Below are 13,336 nucleotides of genomic sequence, written 5' to 3' on the forward strand. Positions count from 1 at the left end.
TCATAGCCGTGTTGAGTTATAATAAGTTTTAGATGGATTGTATTTTGGGTTAATGTTAGATGAAAGTTTAGGAAATGCGCAGAAATGGCACCTAAGTTATAGGAAGTAGAGGAGGTTTTCGGCTGAAATAAAAGGAGGGGTGTAAAATGTCTAAGAAGGAAGTTCTGGATGGTAAAAAAAAGAAGGGTGTGGGGGTTCTTGTATTTAGGGTTTTTTAAGGAAATTCTAGATGGCAAAAAAAGAAGAGTGTGGGTGTTCTTTTATTTAGGTTTTTTTTTTATAACGAGGAAGAAGAAATGGATGAGAATAGGGGCTGAAATTCAAGGCAAATAGGGGAGGTTTAGAGTTATTTTAGTTAAGGATGTGAGGGAGCTGCAAGAGAAAAGGTTAATCGGTTAGGGAAAAGAGGGGCTTATCGATTGGTTTCTATAACCAACAAAAAAAACATGGGAGGGGGTTTCATGGCTGAATCTGATCATGGAGAGGAGGGTAGTCTTGGTTGGCAGCAAGAAGGGCTGCAAGTAGATTGGGCCGCAAGAAGGGTCACGCATCTCTATTTTGCAGCTGAATTCAGCCACCTCTTTAGCCTTCAACAGCCACCTCCTTTTTTTTCTCCACTGTCCTTGCTTCTCAACATCCCTTTAACCCTATTTCTTAGCCTACCAAACTCAACCTTCCTCGACCAACAATTCCTACCTCCATAACCATCCCAACACTATCCAAATTTTAACCGAATTAACACACAATCGTTGCAGCCGCAACCTAGATTCGTTTTCGCCTAACTTTGACTCTGTGTTGCCTAAGATTTTATTCTCCCAAATTCTACTTTTCTCAACTGATTTTTAGCCACGATTTCCGAGTGTTTAGGTATCCTTGCACCCACCAAACTCGGCTTTCATTCGTCATTCAACAGCATCCGGAGCTTTACGGAAAAAATTTACACGAACCAGCCTCCTAATTTCGAGAAGTCACAGTCTAGAAACATTCCTAACCAGCCCTTGTTCTAAGCCCAGTGAAACCTAAAGTCCATCCACCAAACCATCCATACATCAATGCCAAACACCTTGCTACCTTGAGGTCACCAAACTGCGTCTAATCAGCCCAAAACAGCCCATCCTACTGCAACCTCTCCAACCCCCCAAAAAATCACCCAACCTCCCCATATTCCCTCACTTTTTGATTAATTCTTTACCCACTTTTAGCCTGATTCCCTATTGAATAGCCGATCACCCTCACCCTTTCTTTATTAACCAAAATCCATTCAACATCCTTATTCTTAGTCACATAATACCTTCTACCCTGTTGGCTAAAATTTCTTGTCCCCCTTCATGTTAGCTCTTTTTAAAACCCAACCATCTTGTTTTTGTCACTTCCAAAGCCTCATGCACTTCTTATCCTTTCGAAACCTTGATTCTTTCTTTTCACCACCTTCTTTACTTCTGGCCAATTTCCTCTACTCAACTACGCTACCCATCATCTTACTTCAAACACTCATCGTCTTTTTTTATCTTTGTGAAACCACATGCCTCAATATTGATAATGACACCACCATGATTTGATTTTTCTTGTGTTTTTCGTTTCCTAATTTTCCTTCCTTTTCCCTTAATCTCCCATAGATCTACAATTTGTACCACCTTTCTTTGGATGTGGTAATTACGAAGCTGAGTTCTTGGAATGGATTGACGCAATTGATGACTGTTGAGAGATATACGGCTTAAGCGAAAATGAGATGATAAGTGTGTTAGAGCAATAGTACGCCTTAATGCCAAATCATTTTTGATAAAATGGAACGTGAATGATACAGACTTCGACAACCGCCATTCAGTACATGATCCATTTATCAAAGAATTAGCACCGATTACCAATCGAGAGAGCTTGAAGAACTAAGCTAGGCTCAAATGAAAGAAAGCCCAAATGGGCAAAGGCCATGATAAGAAGAAAGCTACATGTCTCCTAATTCAAAAGATATGGCACATGTACAAAGCTAGACAAGAATATAAGAGGTACATTAGTTTTACAATCAAGATTCAGAGTTGATGGCAACAAAAGATCGCTCGTGTTAATTACTTGTACTACAAGTATGCTACCAACTTCATTAAGAGGGCTTCGAGGGCCCAAACTTTATGGAGTAGCTTGATGAAATTCTGAGTTGTAGAATACGGAGTCAGAGATGGCAGACAGAGATTTATCCGCTCTCTATGACCGTTCATACCTAGTATAGTGAAAGATACATTATGCCCCAACTACCTTGGATCGAAGAGTTTATCTAAGAAGTAATTTCCAGTCGAATCAAATCCAACATTCTGTCCACGCATGCTGGATTACCAGGAAGATGGAAGTACCTAATTCAGTTGAAAGGATTTCTATTCGAAGTCGACGCGAGCAGCTCATCCATACAGATATATTCCACAACGGGTCTAAATTTAAGCTCGTTCCCTTCTTTTTTGTCTAAACTCGAGAGCAAGTTTCTTTCAAGTGAGAGGGACTGACGTAGGACAATAGGATTAATAACTTTCTTTCTTTTCACTAGGATTAGTACATGTCTTCTTTCTTTTGGTAGTGATTTTTTTAGTTGGCAAGATTACTATTTTTATTATAATTACTTTCTTTATGCGGTAGGATTTTAAATCTTTCTTTTAAGAGAAGTATGCTTAATTAGGGATTGCCTTTCTTTTACATAAGAGGTTGTAAATCATGAGTTATCATCATTAAATTTTGAAGAAAGTAAGAGCTTCTCCCTCTCTATCTCTCTACTAGTGGATTCTAGAATTCTTCTTATTCTCTAGTTGAATCTAGGGCTTACTTTAGATCGTACGCTTCGGCGATTTTTCATTTGATCCGCAGCGTTAGTTTGGCTCCCAAGCAATAGATTTTCAGGCTTAATTTCCATTTCTATATACTATGATTAATTCATCACCACGTCAAAGTGACTTGTTTCTTAGCCATTGATGCAGGGGCATTGGCTTCCTTTCAATTACTCGTGGATGTTGACATTATCAAAACCCTCGTTGATGTTCCTGCATCCTTAGCCCCTCGATCTATATAGGCTTCTTTAATGTTCAGTCTCCCTATCTATAGATCCGAAGGTTAGGATCATCCCATGGAATTGATTGTTAGGGGGTCACAACCTATTTACGATATAGCCCAACAAATGAACGGTTTGGAGTACGTACAGTACATTTGGAAAAAGAAAAAAAAATACTGAACCATACGGCCACACATACAGTATAAAATATCCACGTGGCAAAAGGATGACCACAACGACACGAGAATAAATCCCCTCCCTCTTAGGAAAGAAAAACCGGGCCTGAAAAAGACATTTTTCTCAGTAAGGAAGAAAACTATTCATCTTCCTTGTCCGTTTTGTACCGAGAAAATCTAGGGTTTCCCCCCTGCTCGGATTTCCATGATTCCAAAACAAAGAGATAGATAGATATATAAATAGAGAGAGAGAGAGAGAGAGCAAACCCTAACCCTAACCCTAACCCTAGATAGAAAATGGAAGTAGGGCAGAACAGTGGAGGACCAGCTCCTTTCCTTTTGAAGACCTACGAGATGGTGGATGATTCTTCAACTGATGATATCGTCTCGTGGAGCTCCGCCAAGAACAGTTTTGTGGTATGGGATCCGGCGGAATTCGCGCGAATCCTTCTCCCAACTTTTTTCAAACACAACAATTTCTCCAGCTTCATAAGACAACTCAATACCTACGTAAATCTCTTCTATGATCTCCGATTATCCCCTTTTTTTCCCTCTTTTGAATTCCCAATGGATTTTACTTTCGACCTTGTTTTCTGAGTTTAGTAATTCTTGTGTTTCGATTGGCGTTGTCATTTTGTTTCAGATCTAGAATTAGGGTTTTGGACTGTTCATGAGTGTTTTTGACCTAGAATTAGGGTTTTGGACTGTTAAGTGTGTTTTGGACCTAGAATTAGGGTTTTAAACTGTTACTAGTGTTTTGGATCTAGAATTAGGCTTTTGAACTGTTACTAGTGTTTTGGATCTAGAATTAGGGTTTTTGAACTGTTAAGAGTGTTTCAGACCTAGAATTAGGGTTTTGAACTGTTAAGAGTGTTTTGGATCTAGAATTAGGGTTTTTGAACTGTTAAGAGTGTTTCAGACCTAGAATTAGGGTTTTGAACTGTTAAGAGTGTTTTGGATCTAGAATTATAATGGACTTTATAAATTAACTTGGGTCGCATGTCAGAGCAGCCACAGAGGCTCGCTTTTCAGCAGATTTTGTCATCATCAACTCTGTGGCTGCTCTGACATGCGACAGACAGACCCACTATGAAATGCCTTTTCCGATGGACGCTAGCAAATCCCAATTAACGTAGGGCCCGTTTGGATACCTCATGGATTTGTATTTTGATTTGGATTTGACTTTTGGATACAAAATACATCAATCATCTTCATGATCATGTTTTAAGAGAGAGAGAGATGGAGGGAGGGAGGGATGTCTCGCTGCTGCCAGAGCAATGTTGAGGAGCAGCGACGGTGAAGGAAGTTGCCACAGATATTGATTTCCGAATAATGTCTCGCAGAACAGATTTGAAAATTGGATTTTTTTGCATTGTTGTAGCTGATTTGGAAATTTGAGGATCTGATCTCGTTCAAAATATCAACTAAATCCAAATCTAAATATTCTGGGTATCCAAAAGTGGCCTTATATATTTTCAAAAGTAGTTACCTGTCTATCTTACTGCAGTGTATTATAGAGTAGAGAACTGAATATATTTATTATTATTGGATTTAAGAGTGTAATCTTCTATATTATTATTTTTATTTATTATTGGATCCAAAATTAGGGGTTTAGACTGTTTATATTGGTAGGCTTATATATTAATTTATATATTTTCAAGAGTGGTTATTTGTTGTGTCTGACTGCAGTTTAGTATAGAGTAGAGAACCAGATATTTTTTTTATATTATTGGATTTAGAGTGTGATCTCTTGTTAAATGTTATGAATTTGTAGAAACCAATCGAATTTGCCTTCATTATTTGTTAGTTCATGTAATCTGCTATTCTGTTGCCTTTCGAATTCTTCGGATTCCCCATGGTTTCGCTTTCGATCATGTGTTCTGAAAATCGGTATGTTTCATTTCACGACGTCATTTTGTTTTAGATCTAGAATTAGGGTTTTGAACTGTTAAAGAGCCGTAGGCTTACACCATACTGGAGTTTATAATCTAGCTTCTATATTTTCAAAATTAGTAATCTGTTGTTTCTTATTGTGGTTTAGCATAGAGTAGAGAACTCGATATATTTTTTTATTATTGGATTTAGAGAGTGATCTTCTTGTTATATGTTTGGAATTTGTAGAAACCAATCGAATATGCCATTAATATTTATTTGTTCATTTTGTTTCAGATCTAGAATTAGGGTTTAGGATTGTTTATACTGGTAGGTTTATATAATGCTGGACTTTTTATATTAATTTATATTTTTTCAAAAGTGGTCATATGTTGGGTCTTACTGCAGTTTAGTATATGAGCAGAGAATTGGATAGATTTTTTATTATTGGATTTAGAGCATAATCTTCTTGTTATATGTTAGGATTTTGTAGAAACCAATTGAATTTGCCTTTATTATTTGTTAGTTCAAGTAATCTTCAATTCTTTTGCTTCTCGGAATGTTGTTCTGTTCTCGGAATATTGTTTTCTGTGAATAGGACATGGAACTGGTTTAATATAAAATATGCATTGATCTGTGTGTAAAACTGTTCTTTCAACTTGGAAATTTCGGAATTGGGAAATGAAGAGAGATCAGAAATTGAATTTGGAATCTTCTGGATGTTAATAGGGATTTCGGAAAATTGACCCGGAGAGGTGGGAGTTTGCTAATGAAGAGTTTGCGAAGGATCAGAAACATCTGCTTAAGAACATTCACCGACGGAAGCCGATTCATAGCCACAGTCAGCCACCTGGTTCCTGTGGTGATGCCGAAAGGGCAGCACTCGAAGAAGAAATTGAGAGGCTCTCGCGTGAGAAAACTGTTCTGCAGTCCGATATTTTGAGAGTCAAACAAAATCAATCAGGAAAGAAGGTTCAACTTGATGCTTTGGCGCTACGTGTCCAAGACATGGAGCAGAGGCAGATGAGAATGATGTCATTTTTGGCAAAGGCAGTTCACAACCCATCTTTCGTGGACCATCTTGTTCGAATGGCTGAAGCCTCGGCGGACTTTGTAGCGATTAATAAGAAGAGGCGATTACCAAACGTCGATTGTGGTCAGGAAGTTGTGGAGAAAAGCATCGTCGACAGCTATAGCAGTACTTCTAAGCCTGACTTTGGGCATTTTTTTCACCAGGATTTCTCTAACAAACTGAAACTTGAATTATCTCCAGCTTGTTCGGTTAGTCATTTGGTTTCTGCAAACGTACAGAGCTCCACCGGAGATGGGGGGAGTCCAAAGAAGAACCCATTGGAAGGAGCACTGAGGGATGTACAGATAAGAACAGAAGGCCATTCTTTTGCACCTGAGACATTAGAGCTTTCTGATACCGGCACATCTTCTTCATTGAAGAAGAGTCTTTTGTTCTCCAGTCAAGCAAAAATATATGAAAGCCCGGAGTTTCTTGGCTTAGGATCTTCCTCGAATTCTGCTGAAGAAAGTGACGACCATATGTCCTGCCATTTGAATCTAACACTTGCATCTTTACCATCGCAAGTCAACAATAATCCTTGTGTGGATAGAACAACCCATCCTGTAGGTCAATATCTTGGTTCTTCAGCCGACATGAGGTCTAGCGCCAATGGTAAAGAAGGGGATCTCAGCATTGCAAAGGGACAAAGTTTCAGTGATGATGATGCAACAATGTCATCTTCGCAAGAGGCACCTATTAATAATCAAAAGCCTACAGCTGGTCAGGGCCGAGTGAATGATGTATTCTGGGAACAATTTTTGACCGAAAGACCAGGCTCTTCGGATGCTGAAGAGGCCAGCTCTAATTTTAGGGCAAACCCTCTTGATGAGCAAGAAGAGAGAAAAACCGGCAATGGAAAGTCGTGGAGATCCAGACAAGACATGGAGCAGCTCACACTATGAATTGCTCATATCATGGTCAAAGTCCAAGGTTTGATACATAAAGACTTCAATTGGCATAGTCAACGGATTATGTGCATGTATGTTCACAGATCTAATGAGACAATCCATATCTGCATTATGTTGTTAGTGAATTATGAAACATATTACATGAGGCCTTCCATCACTGTATATGTATAAGGCCCTTGAAGAAACGCTGTTGGTTTTTGGGGATTTCTTAGAATCATTAAAATTTAGGCTTATATGTGTGTGTGTCATTATTATGAAATCTATTTCTGTATTGCTGAACAGTAGAAAAATTGTTGCATAAATCAAAACAGAGTAATTTGGTCATCAATAACAGCATTCAATTAATTGGATAGACGAGTATCTGACTGATTCGTTTGGCATTTTGAGAATAATGTTCTTAGAGCTACTTCATAGAAATAGTCTTCATCCAACATTTGCTTTTTGCTAGAATAAAGTGATATTTGGGTCCTTGCTTATTAGGACCTTGGACGGAAATAATTTTATTAAGTTTGCACGTTTTTGTAAATAGAGAGCTTATCAATATTGCTAGAATAAAGTGAGAATTGGGGTCCTTGCTCATTAGAGAAGTATAAAGTTCACATGTTTTTGTAAATAGAGAGCTTATCAATAATTTATGCTGTTCTATGCTATTCAAATTGTTGTAATCATGCATCAGATCATGGAATTATGCTTTTCTGGAGGTTGTGAACAAGCTTTGGTATTGAGTTATCCTTGAGAAGGGACATATCTGTTGCTTTTGGATGTGGTACTGTTGCTGCCACTTAATTTCCTTAGCAATGTCTTTGCTCACTTTTTACCCTTTTAAAATTTGAGTTAAATTCTTTTTTTTTATTTTTTTGATAGGTGTGAGTTAAGTTGTTTTGAATGCTGTAATATCCGTGTTTCCTTAAATACTTGTTTCACATCCCTTAGATATTTGTTATATATTTGTTACACAATGACAATGGTCTTATTTCCCCCTCACTATCTATACTATTTCGTTGACAAGATGGGCATTAAGTTTTATTTATTTGAATGACAGGTTCAGGTCCAGATATCAATTGCCACTTTCTGTTCCAATCTAATCTCCAACTTGAAAACTACGTTTGGTATCTCGAATTATTAAGATCCAAACTGACATTGGTTTCCAAGATATGATGTTATGCGTAGTTATATTATCTGTTTAGGTCTAATCTTACATCAGTATGATCATATGTGATGTGAAAACTCTTTAAGATGGAGAGGACTCTCTATTACCATTAACTTCCAAAGTGATGAGAGCGAGAAGGTAATACTTTCAGGCAACAAATGAAAAGAACTCCTTGTGTAGCCAAGAGGAGATACTGGCCCTACATTTGTACACCCTACATATTCATAGAAGGCACATAATAGTCAACACACCCCATCAACTTACGATTGAGGGAGAGAAAACATCGAATTTGCTAAGTATGAGCTGAAAACCTTGGTATTGTATGAGACATAATTAAGAAGTCAACAATATGAAGATCAAAAGATAGGGATCATAATGAAACCGTTTCTTGTTTTTTTTTTTTGGTTTTAAAAAATGGAAGTGCCCTGTGCCCAGCATATGATATCACATGCGAATACGAATATAGATTGTTGACACACACATACATGGGATTGAGGACATGATTCAATATTTTCCAAAATCTAAGACATAAATACCGATACAAGTATTCCATACCATGAGGAAAGACACAATTTGTATAATACAACTTAATGTACTTATAATTTATAAGATGAAATTAATAATATATTATTTATAACATTTATTGAACAGATACCCAAAACTATAATTGCAAAACTCCATTCCAAAAAAAAAAAAAACTATAATTGCAAATGTGCGACACTAACAAGCAAAAATGATAAACATGATAGTTAATTGCAAATGTGCGACACTAACAAGCAAAGTGAATGCTAGTTAATTCAAAGAAAGTGAAATATGTTTGAAACATGATAGTTATATTTTTTTGAATGATAAACATGATAGTTATTTTGACCAACAAAAGTGTCAATGCAGAAGTAACCAATACAAATGTTGGTATCATATCTTGTTAGACATGGTGCATCGGGTGTACATTAGTATATGGGCGTCATAGGTCTCAACCATATAATGATGTCGCACTAAACGATGACTAATTTGAGTGTGCTTGGTCTTCTCATGAAAACCGGAGTTGCTTCCGATTTGAGTAGGACTCTTATTGTTACAATGTTGAGTGGGAGCATAAACCTGAATATTAGAGAGAAGAATGAAGTCAAAGAGGCTCTGGGTTGTCTATGCCATGGCCTTTTGCTTTGCCTTTGCACTAGAATGAGTAACTACATCTTTTTTCTTACGTTTTCAGTTGATAAGAAAATCTATTTGAAAAACATAACAGAGGTTTTCAGTAGGGACATATAATAAGCTGAAGCAGAAGAAGATTGGTCCGTGCAAAATTCTACAATGGATCAACGATGATTTATATTAGATTGAGCTATCAGATAACATGACATCGCCTCTAAGTTCACTGTTACTGATCTCTTCAAATTTCAAAGTGAGATACCTAAGCGACATGTAAATGCACATCTCTCTTCTAAAGAAGCTAAAAGATTAGATCATTCATATACTCAACAAGAATATTACAACATTAAAAAAAAAAATAAAAAAATATTACACAATCTCGTGGAAATACCTCTTGCCAATATCTTGCTCAGTGGAAGGGAAAGCCTCCTCCTACATGGGGTCACAGAAAAAGAAATGAGGTGCAAAAATGTTCACTTGTTTGATGACTTTGAACATGAACTTGAGGGTGCGTTCTCTGCAACCCGAGGGGGATGCAAAGGATAATCCCCTAACCCAATTGAAAACTATCAAAACATACATTAGAAGATGAAAAAGCAGGGGAGAAGCAAAAAAAGGAGCCCAAGGGAGGTCATATGGCTGACATCAACGTGACATCCTAACTATGGTTGGAAGGTCACACCTTACCAGAAGATAGTGAAAAGTTCCAAAGTTCGCTGTTTTTACCTGCTGAGAATTATGAGTAATTTTCAAGAAAATTTTGGAATAGTTTGAATTGATTTTAAAGAGTCCCTACTGAGGATGGATTCTATGATCTGCAAACATAAATTGGGAGAACTAAGGATTAAATCATAATATGCTTCAGATTATTGAAATATTTTGGTAGCAAAAGAGGGTTAAAGTTGATTTAGAATTGTATTTTATTGTAACTCAATACCTTCTATTTCTTTGTTTCCCTTCACATCTGTGATGGTTATGTAGATACCGACGCCCCGGTCAAAGTTCCTGATTTTGGAATCCTGTGTGTGCCGGAAACCTTCATGCACACAGAAAATTCATTTTCCTGAAAATCTCTGTATTTATAAATTTTCTGTATGCAGGGGTTTCTTTTATTTTTGAGTAGCAGGTTACTAAAATCTCTCTTGGAGATCATTAATAGCAGATTAGTGACTACTACTATTTTTTACAGCCTACTTGCATCATTTTCGAGCGTATCCTGTTACAGAAATTGTTTGTTAAGTCCTGTGCTACTTCAGTGATGTACCCCAGCATCTTTTCCCGATATGGAGGTCATTCCTTGTGCTCGATAAACCCTCACTGTGAGAATGGGGGGAAAATTTATATAATCATCTTCATATTAGCTCTACTTCTAGGACATGAGGGGCCCCTTGAATCAATTCATGGTTTGTTTGTGATGGTTTACTATTCAGTAATTAGTGTTTTATGTTCATTAGATTGTAGATTACGGTTTACTATTTCGAATATTTAATCCTTTATGTGATTGTCACAACTGTCTGACTCGGTTCATAATTCACAACTTACTGGGTGCATTATTGGCTTCCTTATGGATGTGTGAAAATTTTCTTTGTGGATCATAAAAGAATGCTTTTCATCTGAAAGTGGGAGTTGTGCTCTATGGAGGAGGTAGGATCTTGATAATTATAGTTGTGCTCTATGGGTATATGAGTGTCAGAGTCTTGCTAATTATTAGTTCTTTTAGATGATACCATGCTACATATTGGAAATGTTGGTAGATTAAGTAGATATAATGTTTTTGTTCCATGTAAAAATTGTACAATTAGGATAGATAAAACTCAAATCATGTTTATAATTGTAAAATTGTTGTAATATTTAGGAAGAAACAGATTAAAGGGATGGTTACAGCCGCGCAAGTGCAAGGATATGTGTTAGTTCAGCCCACCATTTGATGAGTTTTAGAAGATTAGTTGTGTTTGGACCTAGTCGCTTCTGCCTTCCCGGCTTTCGGACTTGTAGCTCATCGGATTCAGTATGTCTCGATCACTTGGGAGTTCGATGCTAGTGTTTTTTAGTTTCATCTTATATTAGCCGAAGCGACCTCAACCAGTACCACATTCCTTGTGTGTGGATGTAGCTAAGTGTCTGACTCTATTGCTCATACTTCCGGCCAAATGGTTAGGCAACACTACGGCGCCTGGTTAAACAGCCCGTTTACTAAACGATGGGGTCTCTTTGGGTAAGGACACAGAGATTGAGTTTTCAGTTCCCATAGTTGAGTTAGCTTTACGTTGGCAACTCTTATCTCCATCTCTGGAGTATCCTTATTAGAAGGGACATATTTCTATTTTCTTGAGCTGAAATGATTGCATCCTGTAATCTTCTACTTCATCTTCTTTTTCCTGATTACTCAAGATAAGGGCTACATGATATTTTTCTACTTACCTCATTTACCATTGATAGCAAGAGTGACTTTCGTCCTCAAGAAAAAAAAGGGGTACATGATATTTTTCTCAAAGTGGTGGGCCCTGTTGTGTTGTCTGTGTAATTAATAGCGCAAGTAGAAGTAGATATGCTCCGGATCGATTTGTCAAGATATGAATGATACAGTGAGAAGCTTCAGTTCATTGAGCTATATAAATAATAAGAATTGGAAGTTGATATGGCCAAAGCTCTTCACTGTCAAGAAGACTTAAGATAGCATTGACACATAGATGGGGTGTCGTTATCAATTGTGGCCTCAACTTCTATCAATCCAGACTGTTCACTCTGTTGGTCCCACAATTAAATCCCATTGATTATTCAACCTTTAGTCTCTAAATTTTCTTGCTTTTTTACACATAAAAACATACTCTATTCATTTTTTATTTAGAGGAACCTTCAATTTATAATGATATCCCTCTATATTAATCGTTATCATATCATTTCCCTCTTAATTGAGGCAACATTTTTTCTTCTGAGAAGGTTTTTAGTGAGAAATGTTTTTCTTGCAATCCCAACAGGGCCTTAGGTTGGGTTCGGCAACCATTTATTTTCCGCTGCGGAGAATGAAAAAACCCAAAAGATGTGGAAAATGAGTTTTTTTTACGCCTCAGAACTGCTTCCAAAGATTCCCGCCTATTTTTTTCTCGGGTGAATGAGAAGCCTTTGCCAAAGGCGCCCATAATTTGTTACGAACCTAGATCGGATCGCAACGGTTTTAACCTTCTTAGAGGGAAGATCAGCCTCTTGACCCACTTCGAGGGAAGGGTCGTTCCTCCTTTCTGTGCAAAAACACAATTTTGGGGATAAATTTCTTCATTCCTTTCAAAAGACCGATTACACGTTATTTATAAATAGAAAACATAATTACCACTCCATCTAAAACTCCTACTACCAATCTAGATAACCTTTATCTATAAGACTATTTTTACCAACGAACCAAAGATCAAATCTAAAAACCGTAATTATCTAAACTAATTTACACTACCAAGTGGGACTCATTTTGGTAGGTAACATTCCACCGCCTTGAAATCAACCTTGTCCTCAAGGTTGGAGATTGCGGACCAATTGGTGAAAAATCAGATCTTCCATAATTTCCGAAAGTATTTTTCCATTTCCCTCTTTTTCTTCTTTTCTTTGTGTTGTGGTATATCATCATCAATGGTTGAGACAACTCAATTTTCATATCGATCACATCGCGGCGTTCATCGAAGTTCTTGCATTGTGTTTAGGGTGCAAGTTTGGCCCTGTCAGCCCTGACCTGCCCTGAGCCCGAACAGGGTTAGGGCTGGATTTTCTAACCCTGAGGGCAGGTCAAGGTTCATTTTTTTAGACCCTGACTCAGGTCAGGTCGGGTTCCGGGTTAATGTCTCGCGTACCCTGACCCGACCTGACCCTGAGTTTTCTATTATAGAATTGAACTATCTATGCATGTTTCTTTTGCTAATGTTTTCTATTATCTTGGATTGATGTTTCTTTAGATTATTATTATTAATTGTTTCTGTTGCCCGTCATGTTGTTGAA

General features: G+C 37.4%; 1 protein-coding gene across 1 annotated transcript; it reads left to right on the forward strand.

The window, feature by feature from the left end:
• The first annotated feature begins 3,290 nt into the window (after window positions 1–3,290).
• Window positions 3,291–7,413, forward strand: LOC143889782 (heat stress transcription factor A-5-like). The gene is made up of 2 exons (XM_077394133.1): window positions 3,291–3,711; window positions 5,803–7,413. The coding sequence occupies exons 1-2, from the start codon at window positions 3,499–3,501 to the stop codon at window positions 7,045–7,047; spliced, it is 1,458 nt and encodes a 485-aa protein (XP_077250248.1). The 5' UTR covers window positions 3,291–3,498; the 3' UTR covers window positions 7,048–7,413.
• The last annotated feature ends 5,923 nt before the right edge of the window (window positions 7,414–13,336 follow it).

This window comes from Tasmannia lanceolata, unplaced genomic scaffold, assembly GCF_043159265.1.
Source record: "Tasmannia lanceolata isolate RefF3 unplaced genomic scaffold, GAP_Taslan_0.1 ptg000013l, whole genome shotgun sequence".
Taxonomy (NCBI): Eukaryota; Viridiplantae; Streptophyta; class Magnoliopsida; order Canellales; family Winteraceae; genus Tasmannia; species Tasmannia lanceolata.

Excerpts from the sequence above, each read along its gene's own strand:
- LOC143889782 (XM_077394133.1), top strand. The coding sequence starts at position 3,499 with ATGGAAGTAGGGCAGAACAGTGGAGGACCAGCTCCTTTCCTTTTGAAG. Across the intron at positions 3,712-5,802 it reads TAAGACAACTCAATACCTAC|GGATTTCGGAAAATTGACCC; the intron begins GTAAATCTCTTC and ends GGATGTTAATAG.